The sequence below is a fragment of the Argiope bruennichi genome, chromosome 5 (genome assembly GCF_947563725.1).
Source record: "Argiope bruennichi chromosome 5, qqArgBrue1.1, whole genome shotgun sequence".
NCBI lineage: Eukaryota > Metazoa > Arthropoda > Arachnida > Araneae > Araneidae > Argiope > Argiope bruennichi.
In genome coordinates, this window is record NC_079155.1 from 60,602,502 (window position 1) to 60,629,483 (window position 26,982).

At 26.9% G+C, this 26,982-nt stretch overlaps 1 protein-coding gene across 1 annotated transcript; it reads left to right on the top strand.

Annotated features, from left to right (window-relative positions):
* Positions 1–6,330: 6,330 nt before the first annotated feature.
* On the top strand, positions 6,331–25,052 carry LOC129968275 (dynein axonemal assembly factor 11-like). The gene is made up of 15 exons (XM_056082131.1): positions 6,331–6,340; positions 9,140–9,233; positions 10,144–10,217; positions 10,310–10,387; positions 11,193–11,289; positions 12,164–12,239; positions 13,380–13,430; positions 13,601–13,657; positions 13,774–13,859; positions 14,602–14,688; positions 16,154–16,228; positions 17,928–17,993; positions 20,895–21,060; positions 23,016–23,089; positions 24,875–25,052. The coding sequence occupies exons 1-15, from the start codon at positions 6,331–6,333 to the stop codon at positions 25,050–25,052; spliced, it is 1,269 nt and encodes a 422-aa protein (XP_055938106.1).
* Positions 25,053–26,982: the final 1,930 nt, after the last annotated feature.

Genomic DNA, 26,982 nt, shown 5'->3' on the forward strand with positions numbered 1-26,982 from the left:
AAAAAAATCGTGGATTATGCATCTCTAGTTGTGATGTATATGTTAGGTTACAAGTATATTTTCAATGTATTCTACTGATAAAGTGTGTGTGTGTGTGTGTGTGTGTGTGTGTGTGTGTGTGTGTGTGTGTGTGTGTGTGTGTGTGTGTGTGTGTGTGTGTGTGTGTTAAAGATGCATAATCCACGATTTTTTGTATAACAAATAATTTTGCTATTGTTATTTTTAAATATTTGTTCCAAATATCTGTTATTTCAATCATATTATTAATTAAAAATTATTACTTAATATTAAATATAAAATTTATTAATTGTAATTAATACTTAATTTACTAATTTAAGTAACATGTGATTGAATTAATTTATCTGTTTCAGCTTACTTCTTAAATTTCATTTTTTTTTTCAAAACTATTTAATTTCTTTATTGGAGTAAACCATTTTCTGAAAAATTTGAATTAAGTATATATGTCATTTCTTTAAATTGTTTGCTTTAGTTGTATATTCTACCAATAGGTGGCGCCAGCAGTAAACGGAATATATCCAAAGTCAAGTCACTAGCAATTAAAAAAGATTTCTATGGAATAGTGCATCATCAAATGCGAATATTGGAAACAAAGGTGTGTGTGTGTGTGTGTTGGCATTCTACAAGTCATACCGTTTGACATGTAGCTATCAAATTTTCTGCATGTATACTTTAGAAATCGGAAATGTGCACTTCAGAACGATTTTTTTTTTAATTTTAAAGTTTTGGTTAGAATTTGAATTATTTAAAAAAACTGAATTCCGGCTTTTTTCTGCAACAATTGTCAAATATATTAGGTCACAAAAATAAATTTTACTCCATTTCAAAATTCAAAAAATTGCATTTTTAATTATACCAATTTAACAGTCGAGCGAATTGCGGCAATATTTTACCTTCTCATATACGTAGTTAGAAGAATGGTCAAAAAATTTGAACTCAAGATTTTGACGAATCTCCACGTTTTAGATCTCCTGATGGACATTTTTGGAAAAAGTCTGTCTGTGACAAAGATAACTCAAAAATGATTTTAGCTAGACGGACAAAATTTGGTATACGGTCTTTACGTCAAACTTGTTGATTTCTATCAAGTTTTGAGCTAAATTCTCTCAGAGAAATTCTGTCTGCCTAACTATGCGAATATAATATTTAACGAATTTATCATAATAATTATAACAATTTAATTAACAATGGGTAATTGTTTATGCTTTGCTTACAGTTATCTATCAAACAGCTGACACATTCTTACTTTACCATATTTCTGCATTCAGAATTAAATTATTTATTATTTTTATCTTAATGACATGCTGATTATAAAATTTATTTATTCGACAATTATAATCAATGTAACTTTGTTAGGAAAATACCTTTCTTTTATATAATGAATTTTATGTTATTTCGGTAATTCTTAATAAAAATATTTATATATGTGAATTACAGATGTAAATTTCATAAATTCATTCATTGATTTCAAACATTATTACCAAAATTATAAACAAAGATTAATGAAAGTAATTAACTAGATAATTAAAATAAAAAAACAGCAATTTAAAACGAAATTTAATAAAGATAGTTATTACAGATTAAAATATTCAAAATTAATTATGCATGTTATTTCTGAAAAATCTAAATTTAAACGTTCATTTGCGTGTGTGATTCTTTCAGATATCACCCAAGAACTTCAGCAGTAGGGGCCTCCGACAGCTTCCGCCTCTGCTTATGAATAATTTAATTTAAGTTTTACATTGATAGCTAAGAACATGAAAATCTATCAGAAAATAGAAGTAGGATATTTTTGAAATCTTCACTAAAAACTACATTGATATTTTGATAGTAAACAAAATTAAAATATTTTGAATTCCCAGTTAAATTACATTTGATTGATTGATGTAATATATTTACTGTATCATTCAGCTTTATTTAGATAAACACTTTTCGTTGATTTCAAGTTCAAAAATATTCAGTCAAATTCAAATTCAAAAAATTCATCAGAATACATAATAGAATATATATCAGAACATTTATAAAAAAAATTGTCTGCGTATTACTTCCAATATTAACCCTTAACTGGGGAGGTGAAATTTTAGGACTTAACTGGGGTGGTGCGGTCTACAAGACCGCATTTCATTTACAATCAAATTAAATTTTTTAATGAATGTATTAGTATGAAAAACTGCCAATATATTTTGCAGATATTTTTCTTGATATATAGATATGTTTTAGAAATTTTTCAAAACATATTATCATTGAAAAAAGTAAATGCGTTGGAACATACATTTTCTCCTCAAATTACATGTTACAATAAATAATATTCTTGAAAAAGTATATTACTTTTTACTTTTTAAATCATATTTATTTTTACAGTATATGAAGTTATATAGAAAACAATATAATGTAAAAATCGGCAATTATATGAAAAATAAAAAAAATTGACAATAGGTAAAATTTGCCCTTTTTTTATCGGCTTGTGTGACTTTCATAGCGCGGTTTACTAGGGCATCTTAAACATATAAGTTAAGAAATAGTAGACTAATTAGGAAATGAAATGAAATGTCATTTGCAAATAAAATCAAATTATCTCAACATCAAATAGTTCATTATTTAACAAGTGATATGATTCCAAGTGCTGCTTACATCTTTAAAATATATACATACATGCCAAATATTTATCTAAAACAAATTATTAATATATTGAGAATGTACAGCTTATCATCTTATTAAAAATGGGGCTACATAATCTGCATTGCCTAAAACTGCAAAATGCCTAAATTCACCATTGTGTTTTCAAGGCTTTCAAATTAGGATTTCATATACACTAGAAGAGAAGATATTTGGTTACTTTTCGGTATACACGATTACCTTAGACAAAGCACTTTTTATAATCACTGTTTATTTATTGCTGATCTTGTTAATCATACCAAAGGAATCAAGGATTTTTAACATTTTCAATGTGAGTAAGTTGACGAACTTCTCTTCTTGCCCACGCACAAAGTAATATACATTTTCAAATACATTTGCACAAAGTAATATACATTTGTGCGTGTGTGTGTGATTTTTACTTTCTGATCTATGAAGTGCAGAGAAAGTATTGTTATTTCAACTCGACATTTTGAAAATCTTCACTTTTAGATTTCCCAGAATCTGAAAAGACATTTTTGAAATTACGTCTATCTGTCTGTCCGGCCATTTGCATATGAACACCATAACTCAAAAACTATCTGAAAACGAGAGTTGAAATTTGGCTTATGTTCTTTATATCAAATTTGAACAAAATCCATTCAGAGAACGTTTGTCTGCCTGGCTTTCCGAATATAAATGAATAGGCTAAGTTAAAATGAAAACAGCTTGATCATTCCTGAAATCTGTGCACCTAATAACATTGGGTGCACAGATTTTATACCCAAAATGTAGATATCTAACAAATTTGGAACCAAGAGAGAAAAGAGTTGATTTTCTATAGCTCTATACTTTCACAAGCATATTGTTACAAAATTTTTTCTTCTACAAAATACCGTCGATCAATCACAAAACATTTAATCACTAGTTCAGCAGCTTTCTTGCTGTCTAATCCTCCAGTTTCTCTACGTGTCGGTGACTCCGACTATTCTCACACACCACTTCTGACGATACATACAACTTCTTCGCAGCTTCAGAGTAACTGTCTTTTTATATAGCTCCGGGAGGCGGAGCTAGAATATTCCAGACCAATCAGGACGTCTCTGGGTGTATCTCGGTTCCTACTGGATGGATCGTGAAACTTCTCGAACTTTCCAGTATGATCCATTTAGTCGCCAAACTCGCCAAATTCGTTGCCAAGTCGCCAAATGATCGCCAAGCTTAGCAAGCACAGGACAGATCTTACAACTATTTTACCGGTTTTTTCCACGATGACATTATTCAGATTTGTAACAATATAAATACAATATCACAAAACCGCTTTTTTTTAAATATGTGAAATTTAATATGTGATTTTGTAACTACAATTGAAATTATGTAGTTTCAATCTGTTGGAAACAAGGTCTAAGACAGAAATTTCATTTTTTAATACTTATTGCAAAATGTCAAGAATTAATCACCAAACATCATACAATAGATTCAGTAAAATTGCTAAATCCATGCCAAAGTTCAATGTTCAGCAATTCTTGTTCGCCAGTACCATGCAGTTCGTTGCATCCGCAGCTTTGCCCAAGGTCCACAATTTTATGTAGAATGAGAGGAACTAGTAACCTTAACAATAGCTTATAATAGCAACAATAGCAACAATAACTTATTGGAAAATTTGTAAGTTAGAAAGTGGGCAAAAATTGGAAGGTATGAAAGAAAGTTGCGAAAACCACTCCCACTAGTTTTACTTATTTTCTACGCAAACTATCTCACTGTACTGTGAAGTGCATTGTCATAGAGATAAAATTTTAATATTGTTTCCTTTATAAGGTATGTAAAGTCAAAAGAAAATATAATGCACAACAAATACATTTAAAGAAATAAAGACGAGAAGAAAAAAAGAAGGGGGGATAGAGTTTTTACTAAGAAACTAAGTTTTTTTTTTTTTTTTTTTTTTTTCAAAAAAGATTTACAACATCAGGGAAACTTTCAAAGAAAGTACTATAAAGTTCTTGTTTGTTCTAAGATTTATTTTGACCTTCATTCGGTAATCAAAGGTAAAATGTTTCAAAATATACACATGATGCCATGAAAGAAGTTCATACTTAGAAAGAATTACTTAACAATGTTTAATTAATTAGTGTGCTGTCTTATATGTTCTAAGAATAAAAATATATCCAACTTTTATTTGTATTGTCCCCTTGTTCCGAGGTCGAAATCATTTTACCCTAATTTTGGACAAGATGATATTTTTGCATCTTTATAGTAAGGTTATTGATAGATAGTATTAAATTAAGATATTGATAGTATTAAAATAAATATTTATTCAACAAGTTAAAATACAATAAAAGATTATTCTAATACTGCACGTAAAGAAAAACTTACTTGAATTTATTTTAAAATTATTTTTTTTAAAAAAAATGGTCAACTGTTAGCATCGTCTACTTCCCATAGTCTCCTCTATATTAAAACAATCAGATTTTTTTTTAATTTTTTAATCTTAACTTTTATTAATTAAAAATAATTTCTATTTTCGGTTTCTATTTTAAAGATTTGATATATCTCAAATTTAGAATTTTGGACAATGTACACATTCTGAAAGATCTAAAATGATTTACTTTTGAATTAGTTCAATATTCACAGCTTCTTAATCGCACGAAAAGCATAATTATGCATACCATCTGGCATTAAATACATAATATTTTACATCGCTCTGTAGTTTGAGATTCTTGCTGCAAGACACGAACTGGATTCCAAAATAAATGCATTAAAATGTATTTGATTTATATTACATGAATTGACTGCAACTTTTAATATTTCAAGTAAAATAAAATTTTAAGTAACTAGCTGCCTTTGGCGACCAATTTGTGTCTCTAAATTATTGATTTTTAAGGCTTTTAATTAATATGGAATGCATAGTTTTTATTATTATTTGATTCGACTAAAAGATATAGCTTTAATTGAATCAGTTTACAGTGACTGCAAATTAAACAGTGTGTATAAAATACAATGAAAACAGAAATGAAAATCCTTAGTGGATCCTAATCCGGAAGTGGAATCAAATTATATTTTTAAAAAAGTATGCAGGGTTGAAATTAATATCATTAAAAGGTGTGATTCTTTTTTTTAATTTTAAGATAATGCAAAAAAAAAAAAAATGCTTTTTTTTGAGGTAGTAATTTTGGAAGATATGAATATCAATTTCCGAAGGCAAGTCATAGCAATAATTAATTTAAACGACGGTTAAGCCTATTTTAACGTTCGATTAAAGTTTGATTGACGTCAATATTTAAAATTTTAATTTCTTTTAGATTATTTTTTCCCCTGACTGAATGGAGTTTTTGGTGTAAAACAAGCAAATCTTCTCCAGAGAATTTCGAATAATATTATATAGTTCTGTTGATTAGCTAAGCGAAGCTTGAATTAAAGGCTGTCATAAAAATGCTCATAAAAGGATTTAAAACTTTCATATGACGGTTTCTTTATGTTTAATTGTTGCTATTCTACAATAAATAATAACAGCGTTTTTGTGCCACGTACGTTAGCTTTTCTATATATAGACATTTCTTTCTTAAAGCTGTGTATCAGGAAACACAATTTTCTCTTCACGCGATCCATAGCAACCGATGTCATCTGAGATACCTTAGCAACGGGAAAGTCTTTTATCTAACAATCATTATAATCATCTTGCTAGCAGTGAAGTGTTTTATGATGGCCGCTAGTAAGTAGTTCTTTCTCTGTTTTCATGTTTTCTGACAGTACATCTACATGAATTCAGTATAGTTTAATATAAATTTGTGAACATTTCTCACTTTTATCTTTTTATAGAACTCTGTATCGGAATCGAAATTTCGAGTTCACTATTTTATTTATTTTATTTTCAATATTTTAATTTGTGAAATCTTAGACTTAACATGAAAAACAATTTTTTAAACATTCTTTTTACAATCTAAAATTGGCAATTAATAAATAATTCAGTAAAATTTCTAAAATAGTTTTTATATGGATATATTCAAAAACTTTGCAAAATTTGAAATTAAGATATTAGGTATTGCTACAAGATAAGGAAGATATTAATTATATTACTAGGAATACTTACATTTTTAGATAAACAATTTAAAAAATACTTACATTTTACATAAACAATTAAAAATTAATTGTTCACAAAAATAATGTTAATAATACTAGATATTAGAAAGCATTTATTATCCCATTCGTAATTTCTTAGTAATGATAGTTCAAATAAGAAAAACTCTTTAAAACTTTCTTGCTGTTTTCATTAATTTGCTACACAGCGTGTTTTCATCTTACTAGATTTCATTTAAAAATATTTAGATTAAGAGTCACGTGACAATATATCTGCTTTCACCAATTTTGTTTATTATTTGTAATTTATAAATTATTTTCTTTAAAAGTTTTGACAAGATAAGGCTTAAAACAATATATTGATTAATAATAACATTCATTACGGGAAGCAACAAATAAACGAAGCTTTATTCCTTTTCTTTATATACCAACTAACCAACTGATAAACAAATTTCACATTTATCCTTATACCACTGGAATGAGTGTTAAACTCGCTAGGATTCTACCAATTTTATGATAAAAAAATAATTAGGACTAGTATAATTTTCAAGCAAATGGATCCAATTTTAAATATCTTGTTTTATTACTATCATCAACAACATAATTTAAAATAAAAAAGGTACCAACATTCAATATTATGTAAATGATTTTATAGTGATTTCCCTTTTTATAATTTTAATACTATTTTTCTTTTGTTCTTAATCTTTTTTTAAAGAAAAAAAATCTACAGACGAGTCTGCATATTACGGTCTTAAAAAAATGATTAAAAATTTGCCTTCGTGAAATTTATTCCAATTTTCATTCTGATTTTCGGAATCGAATATAGAAATGAGTCTTGCATCAATTTTCATATTCATATATTCAATGAATTTCCGTTTCCGGGAAATTTCATTTTAAACAAATTTTCTTCTTTATTGGCACAAAGAATAAAAAGATGTTTGAGAAATGTTTTATAATTAAATTTGAAGTAATCTTGCATAATCCCTTTTGAGCATTTCTCTTTCACGGCCCAATCATTGATCAGAATTCATGAAATCGATATAATATCGTGAGTTCTAAATTCACAAGACAAGATTTCAATCTAATTTTATGTATTGTCTTTCTGACGTGAACAATATATTGTAGAAATTCATTGTCACGTTATTGACCTTGAAACTGTTTAACCAAAGCTGTTCCAAGCAAAAAAAAAAAAAAGTTTAAGTCAGTGGAAGCAATCTTACAAAAATTTCTCACCTTTTCTCTGATGGAGGTTTCATTACCCCCCCCCCCACACACACACATACACACACTAAATTGTGGATTTTCGAAAAGGGCATGAATGCCTCGAGTGCTCAGATTTTTATTTTCAGACTGCCGTGCATCAGAATTTTGCCCTTCACACTACAGTAAAGAAACAAGAATACATCATTTGAATATTTTTTTCGGTCGATCTAAATTAAAATTTGACATAGAACTATAATTTTAGTAACAAGGTCACATACCAACATTTATTAAAACTGTTGCATATTTGAGATGTAGCGTTTACGCGCACGCGAATGTACAGATTGATAGATGATCAATTTCTAAACATATTTTCTTTAAAATTCGATAGGGATCTACTCTTTAGATGTAAAATTTGAATACCAAACTTTATTTATCTGGCCCAATTTATATAGCTACCGTCAGAACCTTGTTAGTTGAGGGGGGACGTGCAAGGGGAGTAATTACATCCCTTTAGATTTCAATTCCGCCTCGCCCCACTCACCTGTCGGCGAAAAATAGATAGTCTTTTCGCCAAAAGTCTTCACAGATTCGAAACGAATGTGGAGAATTAGTAATGTGAACAAATATGATAATATAAAGACCATCTTAAAGTTAATGTATTATAAGCAATCAAAATACTCAAACAACAGTTTAAGCCGACAGATTGATTACATTTGGCAAAATAGTAGACTGGAGGACAAATGAACAAGATTTGGAAATAATTTTTGGTCGGACGATTAAGAAACCAATGTGACAGATATTGACGACGTTTAAGTCCACAAATTTTCAGACTTGAAACATTTCTGACTAAAATCTGGCTAATGGTAAAATAATAAACTCGTTTACAATATGCATACTAGGAAGAGCTGGTTCACAGTAGTAAAATTATGAGAATCCAGTATACATCACTTGAGTAAGAAAATTGTGAATTGTAAATTAGGTTTATTTAACAGTAAAAAACCGTTAAATTATTTCGGTAAATTTGAAGTCAACCACAGCTATTTCATTCACTGTCTCAATAATTACAGTTAAAGATTTGAAAAAGAAAAGAAAAAAAATAATAAAAGGAAAAAATTATATTTATTTATATATTTTTATTTATTTATTCTGTGTTTTTATTTATTCTCATTTTTTAATTACTTATTTATTTATTTTTACTTCAAGGTTTTTAAAATTTTATCCTTTTATATAGTTACAGAAGACCTCCTGAGAAAATGCGCTGAACACAATGACTGCGAAATTTTTAGTTTGGAAGAGGTTTCTCTGCATCAAAGAAACATTAAAAAGTAAGCATTTCCGCAAAAACAGTATCAATTTAGAATTATGATTTATTCTACTTCATAATTTTTGACTTATAAAAAAGCAATTCAGTAACAATAAATATAAAAAAAAAGTTCTTTCAAAAGCTTTTATTAGAGAATGAAAAAAAAATTATCAAAAAGAACTAGAAGGCAGAATTGCATAGGCTTGAAGGATAAGTAAAAAATCTTATAAGTGAATTAGAATCGTAATCACATTTATAATGCATTTTAATTTTATTATAATGAAGGAATAGGAATCTTTTTCTCACGATAGCTTTATGGTCTTCTGTTGTTGTCTGTGCTCATGTTTTTTTTTCTTATGATTTTTTTTATTTGACCTCCACATTTTTGATTAAAAAAATATTTCTCCTTTTTAATAAAAGAGTTCCGAAAAAGTGCTCTATTTTTTTCACTGCATAAAACGATTTCACCGAAGAGTAAAATCGTTGAAAAATCGAAAAGTAATAAGCAAGAATATGTTTTAAATCTAACTTAATTCAAAATTTTACTCTGAGAAATGCTTAATTAGATTGTTATTTTTTTCCTGATTAATTAACTAATCCATAATTGACATTCACATTTTTCGAATGCCAAAACGTTTTGTATCTTTAATTGTAAGAATTTCTCGCATTTCCTGAGTAAAGAGTGCATTACATTCTTTTTTACTGATTAATTAAGCTTGCAATAAAATATATTAAATTGTCTTTCATAAAAAATTAAGTGATTTCAAAAATTATACAAATTAATAATTTGACAAAAAAAAACTTAAATTTATTTTTAATATGAAGGCAAACATCCTTATTTATTTATATTCAAGAAACCCTTTCTAAAAAATTTCTGAAAAACAATAATAACTTGAAATTACTGTCAATTTTTTTTTCCTGAACTTATTTAGAATAGAGCACATTGATAGATGGTGCAGAGACTTGAAAATACTTTACCTTCACAGTAATTTGATATCAAAAATTGGTAAGACAACTAGTTTTAAAAATAAATTAAATTTTAATCATATTATTAACTATAAAAGGAATTCAATTTTAATAATGATTTATTTATTTCAGAAAATTTATCACGTTTGAAAAAATTAGAATACGTCAATTTCACTTTGAACAATATAACACGAATTGAAAATCTGGAAGGTAATCTTTGTTTAATTTTTATTTCCCTTTCCATTTATTCACATTTTTTGAATTACTAATTATCTCTCTTTTTATCTCTGCTAATAGTAAAGATGAATGTGTTTAGAGATATTTAAGCGTATTTTGCAGCAATATATTTCATTGGTGAATTGATATTCAAATCTTCTTCATTATTACAATTAATATTTCCCCTTTTCTTTTTTTTATTGATGATGCTAAAGATATGAAGTTATGTTTTTTTTTTTTTCATTCTGATTAAGTTTCATTGTAGAGCATGATTTTAATAAAAAAATGAAATTTTGTAGTACTTACAAGTAAATATTAATTTCAAAATCAAACAATGTTAAAAAATTTTAAAGCGCATATATTTTTAAATACTATTGCTCTTTTCTGTGATATAAACAGTTGAATAAAGATACAGATAGAATATCAAGGAAATGGAAATGGTATAAAATTTTTATGAATTAATATCCATTAATAAATAGTATGAATTATATATCCAATAATAAATAGTATAAATTATATATCAATCAAAATTTGATGCTTAAAAATATGTTTCTTTCTTTAGTAGTGTTCTATTAAAACCATTAATACAAAGTAATTAATTAAATGTTAAAACTTTAATGGAAAGTGGCGTTAAAGAAAAAATTATTTTTCCAATAAATGAAAGCTTTAAGAAAATGAAAAAAACCAAAATAAAATGTTTAAAAAATTAATGAAAATCCTTTAATATTGTCACTTCGAATTAATATGTAAGTTTCTTGAAAATAGTTTAACTTTTTAGTGTTTATTGTTTACATTTTAGGTTGCGAATCTCTGAGGAAATTAGACTTCACTGCCAATTTCATCGGAGAGTTGACTTCAATAGAGTCTCTACGGGACAACTATCAGTTAGAGGAACTGTAAGAGAGTTTTCGGTGGATTTTTTTATAGCTTTTAGAGATACCTTTCTCATTTAGAGTAAATACATAAACCTTATTTGTCTAAAATCAGTATGAAATTATCCTAATTTCATTTTTACATTATCAACTACATGAGCTGAATTTAATCAAATATTTCATTTAAACTGAGAAGTTTTGACTTCTATGCAAGTACACAACCCAAAAACAATTCCTATTCTATGAATTTCGGACACGCTACTAAAATCTGTACTTAAATGCTTATAGTTTATATTTCAAAATCCAACTAACTTCGATCCATTTCTCAATAGATTATTTATAACACAAAAATTTTGAAAAAATGCAGCGACTGATATTTTTTTATTAATTCCAGCAATGAAGCAAATATCTCGAAAGCGTCTTTTGAAACTGATCCATAATTGCATCTAATTAAAATAAATGGATAAATTCGGTTATATTTTGTAAATTATGAACTAAAATGTTTTAAGGTGTGATTTATAATATTAGATACGTTTCTTTTTTTTTTATCAATATTTTGTTATTTTTGTAGAATTTATTATTCTAAAATTTTAATAAATGGAGTAAATTAAAGATCAGGAAGTATACATTATATACGAAATATACATTAAGGACGCCAAGTGCATTGTTTGAAAGAAAAAAGATGTAAGTCATTGTACATTTTGTTTGAAGAAAAGAAAAAGATATGACGTGAAAGCTTGCAATGGACCACTAACTGTGAAATATTAGATGATTGATGCAATTACATTGGTCATGTGACTTTGATGTCACATGAATTAACTATATTGTGTGATATTATTTTATATCAACTATTTGCTTGATATTATTTTATATTGTCGTATTATATTTTTTCCTCTAGCTATTTAACAGGTAATCCTTGCACTGAGTTTGAAGGATACCGCGAGTTTGTCATAGCTACTCTGCCTCAACTTATGGTAAGTAACAATAAAATATATAATCTATTATGAACTTTTATTACTGTCTAAACAAGACTAGCCGCCATTGGCGACCAATTTGCTCTCCCAGGTTACTGACTTTTTAGGTTGTTATATGTTTAATATGGAAGACGTCTAAAAAATGTACATGTTATATATGATGGAAAAACGTGAATCCAATTGAATCAGTTTACTAATAATTAAAAAGTGTATATATTATGAAATAAAGGTGAGAGTGAAAATCCTAATAAGTTAGTAATTGGGAAAGGTACGTGATTACGTAAGTCAATAATTGGGAAAAGTACGTAATTGGATGTTTTGATAAATGAATATAAATCGCAATATAGCATTTTTAAACCTTATTACACATAATGTATTGAAAGTATTATTAAAATTAAAGGGAAAATATATGAAAATGAAATTGATATCACTTAAAAGCTGCTCTTTTGAGTTTTAAGTTAATACAAAGTATACTTTTTGCAAAATAATTGCTTTTGAAAATATGAATTTGCATTTTTCATTGGCAAGTTGTAACGGTTATCTATCTGGCTATGACTAAATCTATTTTTGAGTTCCATTAAACTTTTTATTTGAAGCATATTTTTTTTATTTATATCTCTTTTCCTGGTTGAATTTAATTTTTAGTATCAGAATGAATCATCTTTAGAAGATTTCTAATTTTGTTTTACTGCTCTCTTACTTAACTGGGCGATTCAATGTAGTTGTGAAATTCATATATATTCTTTAATAAAGCACTCATACAAATAAAGTATATTTTCGCTTGTTTGTGAATGTGTTGAACCATTACTGAACCCTTGGCTTCCCATTCTCGTACTCAAGAGAATCCTTCTTCCACAGTGAAAGTGTGTTACAGAAATTGTTTGAACAATGAAAACTCAAGATAATTATTTAGCAACATATATTACATGTATTAATAATTCTCATTTTGTAGACTTTTTAATAATTAGTGAAAAATAATTAACATCTTAATAATATTTTAAATAATTAACAGCCTCAATTTCATTACATTGGGAATGTTAACTATTTTCCTTAAATTATGTAAAAAATTTCCGTGTCTTAACAAAATTATTTTTTTGTTTGGTGAATATATGATATATTTTTATTTGTTGACTTTTTTAGATTCTTGATGGTGAAAAAATCAAAAAGTCTGAAAGAATTGTAGCGTTACAGGTATGACAATATGATTTTATTATTAAGTGCTAAAAACAATGTGCAACTTGTTTACACTGAATTTTTATCTTTTGAATCTGACTTGACTGAATTTTTATCTTTTTAGAACGTTCTTAACTTCTTTTAATTTTGGGCGTATATGTACAATTTCATTTCAATTGCTTTTATAGAAATATAACAGAATTCGAAGTGAAATATTAGAGCAGGAGAAACTTTTCTTGAAACATGTAAGTTTTTTAATTCATTGTGAAGTATAATATTCCTTATATTTCATTCTTGAAGTACGCATACCATTTTCGAAATACACATTATCAAAGTTTCTGATTCAGTAGTTTTCTAATAGAGGCAATATAACACTGAAGATATAAAAGAGGAATTGGAAAATAATTGGGACGACCTCGAAAAATGCGATGAAGAGTCGCAATCAAAGTAAGCAAAAATGCTTTTTTTTTTTTTTTTTTTTTTCTATTTTTGATTAGGATTTTTTTTTTTTTTTTTCTGATTAGGAATTTTTTTTCTAATTCTGATTAGGATTACTGTCTTCTGATTAGGAAATTATATGCTTACATATATATATACAATATATATATATAATTATAATGGAAATATAACTGTTTTACATTGAAGAAAAAATTCTTACTCTTCATTTTTCCAAAACAAACTATGTAAGCATTCAATTCAATCCAGTACTGCACCAATTTTTCCGCTCTTACAGTCCGACATTTTCATGAAGTGGGAGTGGAGGATATAAAAGGGATAAAAAGTAACTGCATACAGATTTCTGAGACCTTTTTAGGTTGAAGCAATTGTTCAAATTGCATAGTTTAGTTTTATTACAAACGATAAAATTTATGTACATAATTTGATACATATGATAAGATTTCCTTCAATAAACCTAAGTTGTGCCATTAAAATATATTTCTTTAATGAACATCTAATAACACCGTGTTGCCATTATAAGTAATTTTATATGCACTTGGATTAAAATTAATTACACTTCATATAATTATACACATTTAATGACAATTTGAAATGGTTAACTGGAAATTCAATAAAATATGGTTGTCTCCCAAATGCATAGTGAAGCCCAAATAAAAATATAGTTTATAACGAAAAATTATCACTTTTAAAAAGTTGTTTCAATTGAAAAGCTATTAAATTTTTTTTCAAGTTTTTGGAAACAGCAAACGAAGAATACTCCGCAGTCGCGCATTGAAATATGCAAACATATGGAAAAATCTAGGAAGAAGACTAACAGGTACGTTGTATTCTAATATATATAAACAGGTAAATGCAAAATATTTCTGTCACTATACAAATGAATAATATTAATATGGATGATAATGTGTTTTAAATGTGAATCGATTATACATTTATACCATTTCTACTCATGTTTACCAAGTAAAATTGTGAAGTCGAGTGTTCGAGAAATGATCAAAAACGCAAATGTTCATTTTCTTGCAGAAATTTTATATAAAGATTTTTTTTTAATTTTCTTTTTCTAATTAAGAAGAATTTTTCTACACACTTAAAATAAATCTTGTTGCTTGATTTTCTTAACACAGCAGAATAACACAAAAGTATTGGCGATTTTTATCTAATAAATACTAATACAATATAAGAAATTTATGAAAAAATGATTTAAAACTTATAATTTTAGAGATTAATTAATTAATATTTTAAAATAAATAATGGTATAAAAACTGGCGTGCTATGTTTCTAAAATTTATTGAAGTGATTCACATTATACCAGGCACAATAATAGCAACAATATCCATACAAACTTTACAGATATATTATAATATTAATAAACTATTCCAGAATTACAAAAATGAGCAAAAAAATATTTATACAGAGTATTAAAATAAAATACTGAAAGAATAGAATTCAATTATCACGTAACACACAACAGATTGCAACGCATAAGTAAGTAATCAATAATAAAAATCTTCATTTCTTAATTATTTTTTTCTTTTACTTCATATAAGTGCGCGTGTTCCACACCCGTTCCGAAAAGTCAATGAAATCAGTACGAACGAGAAAATGAAAAAAAGGAGTTAGATTGCATATTCCTGTAAGATGACAAGATGAAATATGAATCATTTGTATTTGAAATTCGCATTGTGCATCGAATATTGATTGAAAAAATCAAAAATACTGGATCGCTCCGAAAAGTTATATGATACTTGTGAGCGAGAAAGAATATTGCTTGATGAGCTTGAAATCAGTGAACCAATAAGAAAGTGACCAATTATATAGATGAAGCATGGATCATTTTCTTACTTTAAACATACCTCTTTCATATCATAATTCAGATAAGATGGAAAGCCATGTGTGCTGAAGGGAAAGCGAATCAATTCCACATCCCTGTTATCGCTGATCCATAATAACAACAAAAAAAAGCATTCGTGCTTATGGAAATTGTAATGAATAGCTTAAAAGCCAGCTAACAGCTACGCTACCCGAGCAATTGCTTTTGTATCATGGTCATGTTACTGGACTGCGAACCACAAGGTCCCAGGTTCTATCCTCACTCATCACAATCTGCCACAAAGTTTTATGGAAAAACGAAATTAGAATACAATGTTTAGCAATGACTGAGAGAACAAATTTCTTATTCGCTTGCTGAAGTTACATGACACCATTTTAGAATTTTCCGAAACAAACAATATAAAAATTAAATATCGCCGTGCTTCACTAAATCTTTTTATTGCTTCTTTTAGTGAAACCAAGAAGCCCAAATTAGTCAGAAAGTTGATAACTGATGATGGCAAAATCCTTAATGTAAATGAACCTAAGTAAGTTTAAATAAATTGAAAATTTAATTATTTTATTTCATTCACATGATGATTTTTATTAATCCTGACCTCCTTAGAAAATTATGTTGTTGTGACTAAATATCATATGAATGCTCATATTTACATGTACTTTTATTCAAATGATAAAATTGATAATTCCATCATATTTCCCACTTGTGGCATTTAATTCTTCTGCTCGTATTTTCATTTCAGTACACTTTTTACATAATTACTGTAAACGTCAAATTAGCTCTTGTTTAAGCCGCTTTTCACTGGCTATCTATTTTTTTCTATTACACTTTATTACTTTCTTTTAAACTGTTGACAGCCATTAGTTGCTCGCACTTATTTTTGATATTTCTTTTCAGTATAATTAGATATGAGAGCATATTGCACTGCATTAAAAGCAATTCACTCCATAATAACACTTATAACATACATTTCTTTCATTCATTTAATAATTTTTATGCAAATTTTTAACTTTCAAAGATTATATAATTATATATATTGTAAAATCATCTGAGCTTTTATAGCGCTTAGTAGCATTTTCAGGTAGGGCCAAAATAATGGCATTTATGGTGTTTTATATTTTTGATTTATTTAAAATTTTATAATTTATTAAAATGTTATTGATTTTTGATTATTTAAAAATAATTCATTGCTATCGGTACGAAATTAGAATTACAAAATATGAATTATTAATGATTTAAAAAGTATTACTATCGAACATATTCACACTGATTACATTTAAATCAATTCTTACAATCAAATATTTAATGCTGAGAAACATCACATATAAGTTGTCGCTGATACTGTTAAGGTGCAAGTACCCAGGTGCATATAATTTATGATATTTTAAACCTCGTCATTCATTTTATCAAAGGAGAATTTTTTATATCATATATATTCTTAGTCATGAAATAAAAGTAAAGTTGCTCAGTGAAACTCTATTTTGTAAAAATAAGATATTAAAATCTATTATTTACACATTTCCAGGATTGTTACAATTCTGAAAGTTTTTGTCTGGTAAATGCTTTTGATAACAGAAGAATATTTTAATATTTTCATAATTTGACTATCATTTAAGCAATTAATTTTTATTCCATTTGAGAAGCACCACTTAGTGAAATAGAGAAAAGTTTAATGTACGATTACATTAAAAAAATACATTATAAAATACATACTGATAAGTTTATAAATATAATACATTAGTTTATACATTATAATACATAAGTCGATAAGTTTTAGAAAGTGAGAAAAATTAAAATAAAAAATTAAACTTTCTTTTATTAATGCATTTAAGAATAAAAACGATTTTCTATATTAAATGATCGCCTAAAGATCAAATCAAAAGTCGAAAGTAATGTTAGATATATTTTAAGTAAAATTAAATTTTATTCATATTCATTATATGATTTAATTTTAATGAATATACAAGAATACTCTTTCTTATGATAAAATTGTGGTTTATTCTCCAAACTGTACAGCTTCCAGTGCTCTCGAATTTAATACTTTTGATTTCCAGATATTTTTAATTAAAACAATTTGAAGCTCAAATCTCAATTTCTTTGAAAATTTATTGTTGAAATAAATGTGTGGATTCATTATAAACACTTGTTTTTTAAAATTTTATTTCTAGTTTATAATCTCTTATTTACTCTGAAAATGAAGCATAATTTGTGTTGGGTTTTTCATACAGGTTGGATTTTGAATTTACAGATGATGAAGAGAACAATTGCTACAAACTTGATTTAGCAGTATTCAGGTACCTTTCTTCATGTATAAGTTTAAAATGAATTTGCTCTGTATAATCAAACATTCTATACAAATGTGAGCAAAGAACACAAGAACTTGTAATAATTATCAAAATAAGTTGATTATTTGTTTTTACACATAGAACTAATCAAACGACAATGATGATCCGATTATTCGATGAAACGCTTTTTCCGTCATTTTCTTTTCCCATATGTATTCAGATTTATAGTAGGAAACGCAGTAGTTTGGAGATCAGCTTTGGAAACAAATTAGAGAATTGAAAATTGGGACCTGTTTCCACCGAAAATTAGCATTATAAATAAACTTGGTGGACGTCACACTTCTGGTTGGTTGGTTTGAGGATAGTCTGTTAAGTCTGAAAAGTAAGATGTTTGTTATGGTACTTTCTTCTTCATCTATCCATGAATCAAGATGACAAAATCCATCCCAAAAATAACCTTCGTGTAGGCATCAAAACAAATTGATAATTTAGTGAACACTGTACAGTACATCAAAGAGAAATTATAACCGCGCTAGAAGAAATGGAAGAGTTGATAGATGGACGTAAACATGTTCCACTGTAAAGTGTATGTATTAATAAATATTTACATCCAATTTTATGAAATATGTATTTTTTTCTCGGATTCTTTGTTCTTAAAATTTCTTAAAAAGCAAGTTAAAACGTCTTTTTAAGAATATCAGTAGCATCAACCACAAGGTCTTCCTCTCTTAACTAGAAGAATGCGCATGAATTAATAAAAGGAAATTTTTTAAAAATGATACTACGTTATTTTCTTCCATACAAACTTAATTTCTTTTAATTTAAACAAGAATAAAACCTGAGTAAGATAAGAATATTAAAAATTAAATGATGTTAAAAAAGGTCATTTATATATTTTTAGTTTATTTTATGTTTCTTCTTTGTTTTTGATGTCTAAATTTCATTCATCTTCATTTTTTCAATTTTAATTTACAAAAAAATTGATTTAAAACTAAGGCTGATAATTTAATATAAGTAATCGTTCTTCAATAAAATAAACCTTGATTTTAAAATCACAATAACACATATAATTTCTTTTGATGCGTTATTCCAAACAATACGTGCACTTTGGATAGAAAATTATTAATTAATAAAATAAGAGACAAGCAAAGATGCATGAAAAACATCTGTACTTGATGTAGAGTGTTTGTTTACCGCAACTTGAATCGCAAATAAGAATTGGTAAAAAGTATATTATGCTTAAAGAATATTTTTTAAAGATAAAATAGCAATTTCATAGATCCATTTTGAAAAAAAAAATTATTAATTCAATATTTTTGTGCTGGCGCATTTCTTCATAATCGGCTCTTCCCTTTCCTTTAGTCAGGGCCGGTTTAAGCTCTATAGGAGTTTTTAAGGAATCCAAGTTTTGAGGTATTCATATCCTTTCAAAGATTTTTTTAATTAATTTTGACTTTAAATCTTAGCACTCACAATTTTTAAAACAAATTCTACGAAAAATTGAAACAACAAAATATTTGATGGCAGATAATTTCACCAGGGTAGATTTCAATATCATGCATATAAAAAAATTATTTTAAAGGAAATGGTAAAAAAATGTACATAACTTTTTAACGCATTATTAAACTTAAGATACATCTTTTTTTCAAAGTTGTTATCATTCAGCCAACTGTACAAAAAAGAAAAAAAAATTCATTCCTAATTTGCAGGCAAATTTGGAAAAAAAAAACTCTAAAAATAAAGTTTTAAAATTTCAAAGATACTGACTTTTATTTCAAAGCGATTTAAAGTGCATGATCTATGTAAACCAAATGAAAACACAAAAACAGTTGAAGTCACGAGATTTTATTATTTCATTTAAACACTTCATTATTTCTTTACCTCCTTTCTCACTTATTCCTCCTAAATTTACAGGATAATAGCCTAGGTATTAATTAATGATGAATTATGAACATAGCCTAGGAAGAAAATTAACTTTTAAACTCATATCACAGCCAAAAATCCTAAAATGTTTTATCATCACTTTTACAATAGATTTATAGTTTGCGTTTTTTCTATTTTCAAAAACGCTAATAATAAACAGAATACTTGAAAGTACTTTTAATACTTTTACTTGTATATTTTTAAAGAATTTCTATACTTTTCTTTTGTTTATTTGCATTTTAGTCCCAAAATTTTTATCTTTTATTGTTTTCCTGATATCTGATTCTATAAACACTCCTTCTTTTAATTTCGTTCCAAATAAACACAAGAACTGGTCAGTCACAAATGTATTTGAAGCATTCACCTTCTTTTGATTAAGCCTCAACAAATTGTTTCATGAAATCTAATTTTAAGCGAAGTGGTGGAAGTAACGCTTTCTTTTTAGTCAACCAGACTTCCTCTTCGAATATTTTTGACTCAAAAATCTAATGACTTCCTGATTGGTCATTTTTTCTTTATATAATTTTGTTTTCTGTGTTGGCTGTCGCACTTACAAAGAAAGCAAGGAAATTTTGTGAAAAACTCTTTCTGCTGGTCAAGTAACATAGCAATAATTTTCATATCACAGCAGATTGTCCATTTGTGATCTGAATGCGATAGTTTAATCAAGATGAAATCAAAATTTTTAGATGAATATTCTGGGTTGAAATAGTTTCTTCTCTCGTATTTAGTAGTTTATACTACCAATGTATTATTTTAATTCCATAAATATGTTTATCGGACTCACATATATAGTGCTTTTTTTGTTCTGAAATATACTAAATTTGTAAAAAGATAAATTACGATTTAGGATAATACTGTATGTGATGAAATTTTTTTTATTATTATTTTGTTCAGCATTTAGCATCCAAAAATCTATAAAAAACACCATTTGCTTCATTAACAATTTTTTCATCAAAGACCTGTATAATTGTTCTTCTGATATAGATTTCTTGATACGTCATTGTTGGAAGTGGATGTTCAACCAAATTACGTTCGAGTGAAAGTAAAAGAGAAATACTTTCAACTTCTTTTACCTGGTGAAGTGCACCCAGACATGAGCACATGTCTACGCTCTCAGACAACAGGGCATTTAGTCATTACCATGCCAAAAGTAAGTTATTCATTTTTTTTTTTTTTTGCACTTTCATTTTGGATCTAATTATATTTTTTTATATTTTTTTCTAATTATATGGTTGTTGGATAAATTATATTTCGGTTTTTGTACGTAAATTGAGAAAATTCGGTAAAGATAAAATGATAACTTTCGAACAGAAAAAGTTTTTGTGAAGATAATTTTAATTAGTTTGAGTAAATATATTTTAAAATCATTAAAAAATCGTAATTATCCAAGCGTCGTGATATGCGCATTCAGTAATTAACAAAAAAATAGAACAGTTTCTTTCTGATCCTCCAACACCGGACTTATTCATCAGATTTTCAGTCTCTGCTTATAAGCAATTTTAGCAAATGATTCCAAAAATACTATTTCTGTCGATGGTATTTACACATTAAAGAATTCTAAAAAAAATTGAATGTTTTGAAATAAAAATTTTTGTCAACAGCTTATCATTTGAAATGAGAAACACAAAGAAGAAAGAGAAAATATCATCTGCTACTTTTAAATGTATGCTTCTTTCAAAAATTTAACACATAAACAAGCTTTGGATTGAAGGCTACATTTTTGCGCTTTCCGGGAAGAAAGTATTCCTATTTCATAATCTACAAATGTGAAATGCATGGCATTAAAATTTATAACTTCAAAATAAGTAGCATTATTAATTGGAAAGAGAAAAATGGATTTCAAATACTGAAACATCATCAAGACAAAGCCACAAATTATACTTCGAAAGTACCATTACATTCCTTTAAAAAAAATGAAGGCACTGCATACTGAAAAATAACACAGACACTGCATATATACGTTTTCAAAATATTCCGTCAAAGACCCCGACACTTCACCTATGGACTATTGTGCCTTTGGTTTATTACAAAGAGTTCTTTCTAAGCGCAAATTAACACAATTGATGGACTCTGAAAAATACTAGAACAGAATTGGAAATCGTAACCCTAAAAATTTTGAGAGAAGCCTTTGTATCACAGAAATTCATGATGCAGACTTAGGTACCTGAAAAAAAGTTTATCAGATCGAATATTTTTTTAAAAATATTCTTTACATTTTAAACATAATTAAACTGCCCCGCAATCCTAAAAATGTGTGAACATCCTCTGTATTTAAATGCAAGCTTCTAAGATAATTTAATAGCTGGATAAGCTAAATTATTTTATCCTAGTTTAATATAATTAATTTAAATAAATCAGTATTAGTATAATTTGTGAAATTTTATATAATAATTTTGACTTGAAATCTACTTTGAGGTCCGAAGAATGTTAAGGACATTGCTATTTTTCTGGAGTCAAAGGTTCTGGAGCGGGAAGAGGGTCAAATTCGATATGAAAAGAAGTTTTATCAACTTATTTTATAGTTCTTCTTATTATTATTTAACACTTTAAAATATTGGTTGAAAGAAAAACTGCGTAAAATTTTTCGAAGCTTAATAAAGGAATGAAAAAATTAACTAAATAAATCCCCGATGATTAAAGTCAATACTTCGCTCTGAATGATTAATCAAGGGATAAGAGGAAAGCGGTTAGAATTCTAGAGATTAATAAAATTCTTTTCAGATAGATAATTTAATAATCAGATCAATTTTTGACTCGATTAATTATCAAACAGATCGTAAACTTTTTAAATTTGATTTCAAGATGTGAAAAAAAAAATCTAAGGTCTCTCAAGAAAAATCGTCAGAAATGTAATGAATATTTTTTTTAATTTATTTTAAAGTACATTATTCCTTTTTCAAAAATGCTTAGTAAATTAAATTAGATTTGTTGTAAAATGCGTCGTGTTTCTTTAATTCGACAATTTAATGACTAAATAAAAGCAAGAATGAAGAACTATTTCCATAAGCTATATTTGCTGTATTTGGTTTCAGTTAATAATAATTATTAGACGTCCTTATCAAAGTAAAAAAAAAGAAAAGGATTCTTATATTTTAAATATTTTAGGCAAGTGATGTATTAATAGGAAGAAAAGGCTTGAAAAATTCACACGACAATCGCAACAATCAAGAAAAGAAAAGGTATGATATTTTGAATTGTTCTCGTTTAATTTTAATATTTCTCTTAATATGTTTAACTTTTATGCATTGATTCTACATAGTTAAAGTTTGAAAACAAATTCTTTTTTTTAACTCTTTACGCTCAGTAATCTAATCTAACTCTTTAGAATTTCCTTCTTTCTATTCTCTTATTAATCATCATTAATAGTTTTGTGTAGTCCATTCATAAATTTTATTGTAAAAAAGCTCTTAATACATTCCAGGGTGGGGTGTATTTTGTTTATTTATCACATTTATTTATTTACTTATAAAAGAATATAACGAAAAATTTTAATATTGTGTATTCATTATTATTCTACATGATTTAATTCAACTATATTCTATAAACATTTCTAGGTAAACACAAAATGTAATTTAAATATTTTTCGTATTAAAATATAATTTAAAAGGATATAGAATATTATTTATCAACTTGTCACTTTCAAACCAATTTGGAAGGGGTATGTGTGGGAAGAGAATATCCTGCGTCTTTAAGGCAAATGTTTATAAACTTGTATACCTTGGTAAATTGCGGCATGAGGAATGCGACATGCATGATTAGAAATCCTATAAAGATAAACTCTCTCTTTGTCAGGTAATTACTTCTTGGGTAAAGGGTGCTCACTAAGAAGTGATTTTTTCCAAAATTTTAACCAAATTTTTAATTAATGATTAATACAAATTTTTAACATTTCTCAATAATTTTGAAGCGTACATTGTACAAAAGCCATTTCACAACAATTGTACAAAAGCCATTTCACAACATTTTAACATAAAAAAAAATACTTTTTCGTTGATACCAATTTTATTTCCATACAATTTTTAATCTAATTTCAATTTTTTTTTAGGACATTTCACAATAAGGCTTTTAACTTTTAGTAGCATCGTTTACATTCTCGTGCATTGCAATGTTTTTAAATGATGGTCATAGATTCTTTCTTTGATTATAAAAATTTTGATTTTAAACATTTATTTGATTTTAAAACATTTATTATTATTTGCCAAATGGTTGTTTCGATATATTACAAAAATGTTTATAAAACTATTGATAAAACACTTACTTCAGTAAATTTTAATAAAAACAATTCTTTTTAACTCGAAAAAAAAATCTCTCTTCAAGTGTTATCAATATTTTGTTTGTCTCATTAGACGCAGCATTTATGAGTTTGAGTATATCAATATCTTCGAGTGCATACACTTTATAAATCCCAAATTACACAATGAATAGTAATAGCTTATTTAAATTCAAGAAACGAAAAGAAAGTGAAATTTTCCTTCGCCAGTTTCGTTTTGATGACATTCAAATGTAAAATCACTATTTCTGTATTAGTAGCGCTCTTTGTTAAATCTTAAAAATGAAAATAAAAATAAATTTTAAGAATTACGATCACAATTCCATATTAAGAATTTTATAGTATTACCTCAATGGTTCTGTAGTAATAATTCTTCGCAATCAGGGAAAGACATTGTGATCACCCTCTACTTTTTATGTGTATGTTATCTTTGCTGAAATTATGAGTAAAATTTAAAAATGAATATAAAGATAGACAAATCAATCCTAAAACATTATTATTCTACAATGTTCGGATCTCCTTCAAATTTCTTGAAATGTTAATGTTGTAAATTTCGGATCTAAATTTATACTTTCGAAAAGACCATTAGTTTGATACTACTGATTAAATGGGTATCAATCACAACAGATTTTGTTTTACTACATATATACAAGATTCTATAAAAATGTTTTTTTTTTCTTTTTTAATACTTTAGGAATATTTCTGAGAAGCATGATCTCTGTGTGAATAATGAAGAAACTCAACAAAGCATCATGAGTTCTATTGATAAAATCGTCGATATGGAAGCAAATCAAAATAAGAAGTTGATTTCTTGTGTAAAAGATCAAGAAGAAATATTTATTGATAATCCAGATGTTCCACCTCTGCTTTGATTTTACCAGAAAGAAAAATAATTTTAATCGATGTTTAAAATAAAGAGCTATGTCACTGGTTTGAATTTTCAAAAGTATTTTGTTTGCAAAGAAATTACTTTATTTGATGTTATTGCTTTTTTTTAAAAATAATAATAAGTATCTTGATTATTCTTTAAAAATCAATCAGCCATTTAATCACTTGATGGATGCAAAATTTTAATAAAAAGATTAATTTTTAAATCTAAAAGTGTCAATGTTAAAAGATATGAAAAATCGATAATGAAAAAAAAAAGTTTAAAAAAAATCAGTCTAAAAACTAATTTACGAACTAAGACAGTAATGTAAATCCTTGCGTTTTAAGCCGGTTATTCGCAATTCACTTCCCGTCCCACCAGTGGAATGACGATATTCCAAAGCTTACGGGCAATGTGAAAAGTGATCGGAGTTGCATAGCATGAACTGTGAAACAGTAACATTACATTTACTAACAGTACATTTTTATCCCGCCATTTAGAATGAACTCTCAATAAATTTGTATGGGAAAGAAGAGGATTGGGTACGTAGAGAAAGCACACTAGCAAGGCTTTTAGTGGGAAGGGTTAAAGTGAAGATGGCATGGAGTGCTCGTGAGTGGTTGATATAAATGAGGGCTAAAAATGAATTACAAGGATGTCATATCACCTTTGATGTTGCATGGAAAAATATACAATGATCACCTATTTAATACAATAAATCATACAAGCTAATAATAGTTTAATAAGATAAGGAATATATTTAAAATTTTAATTTTAAAACAAAATTTTTTTTTTAAATTTATGAGATATTTATAATTCTGCTGAAGCACATGTTATATGGAAGGGAATAATTAGTAAAATTTTCAGATCAGTGGTTGTATTATCTTTGTGAAAAACTCAGTTAACTTTGCTTAAAAAAATTAAACAGAGTTTTGAAAAATGCTTATAAGTACTTTTTTTTATCTGTCACTTTTCGAAAACTGGAAAATATCCTATTCTAAAAATGTTGCTCAAAAATTTCAAATATTTTCATAGCCGTCCATTCTCAAAAAAAAAAAAAAAAAGTGGCAGTAAAAATTAAATTTGAAAAAATATCTTACTTTAAGGCAACTGATTCTCGAAAAACACTAAAAAGTACGACTCGCGAGTGTAAAGATCTTGGGAAAATGAATTTACTCTTGATAAACAAGATAAAATATTAATTTCATATTCAATTTTTACGACTTTGTTTCAAAAACCGATCATTGAAGTGCTATTTGAAATCGTGGTAATAACTAACACCTTAACCTATTCCTTGAATTTTGACTGATTAAAATATACTCAAAGGCATTTATCTACAACTTTTTTTCAAACAAATTCGAATTTTTAGATAAATAATGTAAATGTTGATTTGATTATTTCCTTTCTATATTCAAGTACTTAAACGATATTACAGAAATTTCACTCACATTTGAGAGAGGAAACGAATAAAAAAAAAATCCAAATTAGCACTTTTTTTTTAATACTCCTGATGTAATTAAGTTATCATTACTTTCTAGCTTACGTTTTCAACACCTTTTAATAATTATAACTTTATAACTTAAATTTTTTTTCTCTGAGAATAATATCTTTTTATTTAAACACGAAAAGTCGAGATAATCCTGAATCTATTCACACTAATTCCAAAAAAGATGTAGGTGCAAACAAAGAGATTTGCTATGAATAGCCAATTCAACAACTTACACCAATTAAATTGTTATTACTTGTTTTTATTTTTCAAGAAACTGAATTCAATCGACTGGAATTTATGTTGCTTTAAAATTAATACTTGGAAAGTGTGTGTGTGTGTGTGTGTGTGTGTGTGTGTGTGTGTGTGTGTGTGTGTGTGTGTGTGTGTGTGTGTGTGTGTGTGTGTGTGTGTGTGTGTGTGTGTGTGTGTGTGTAAAATCATTACT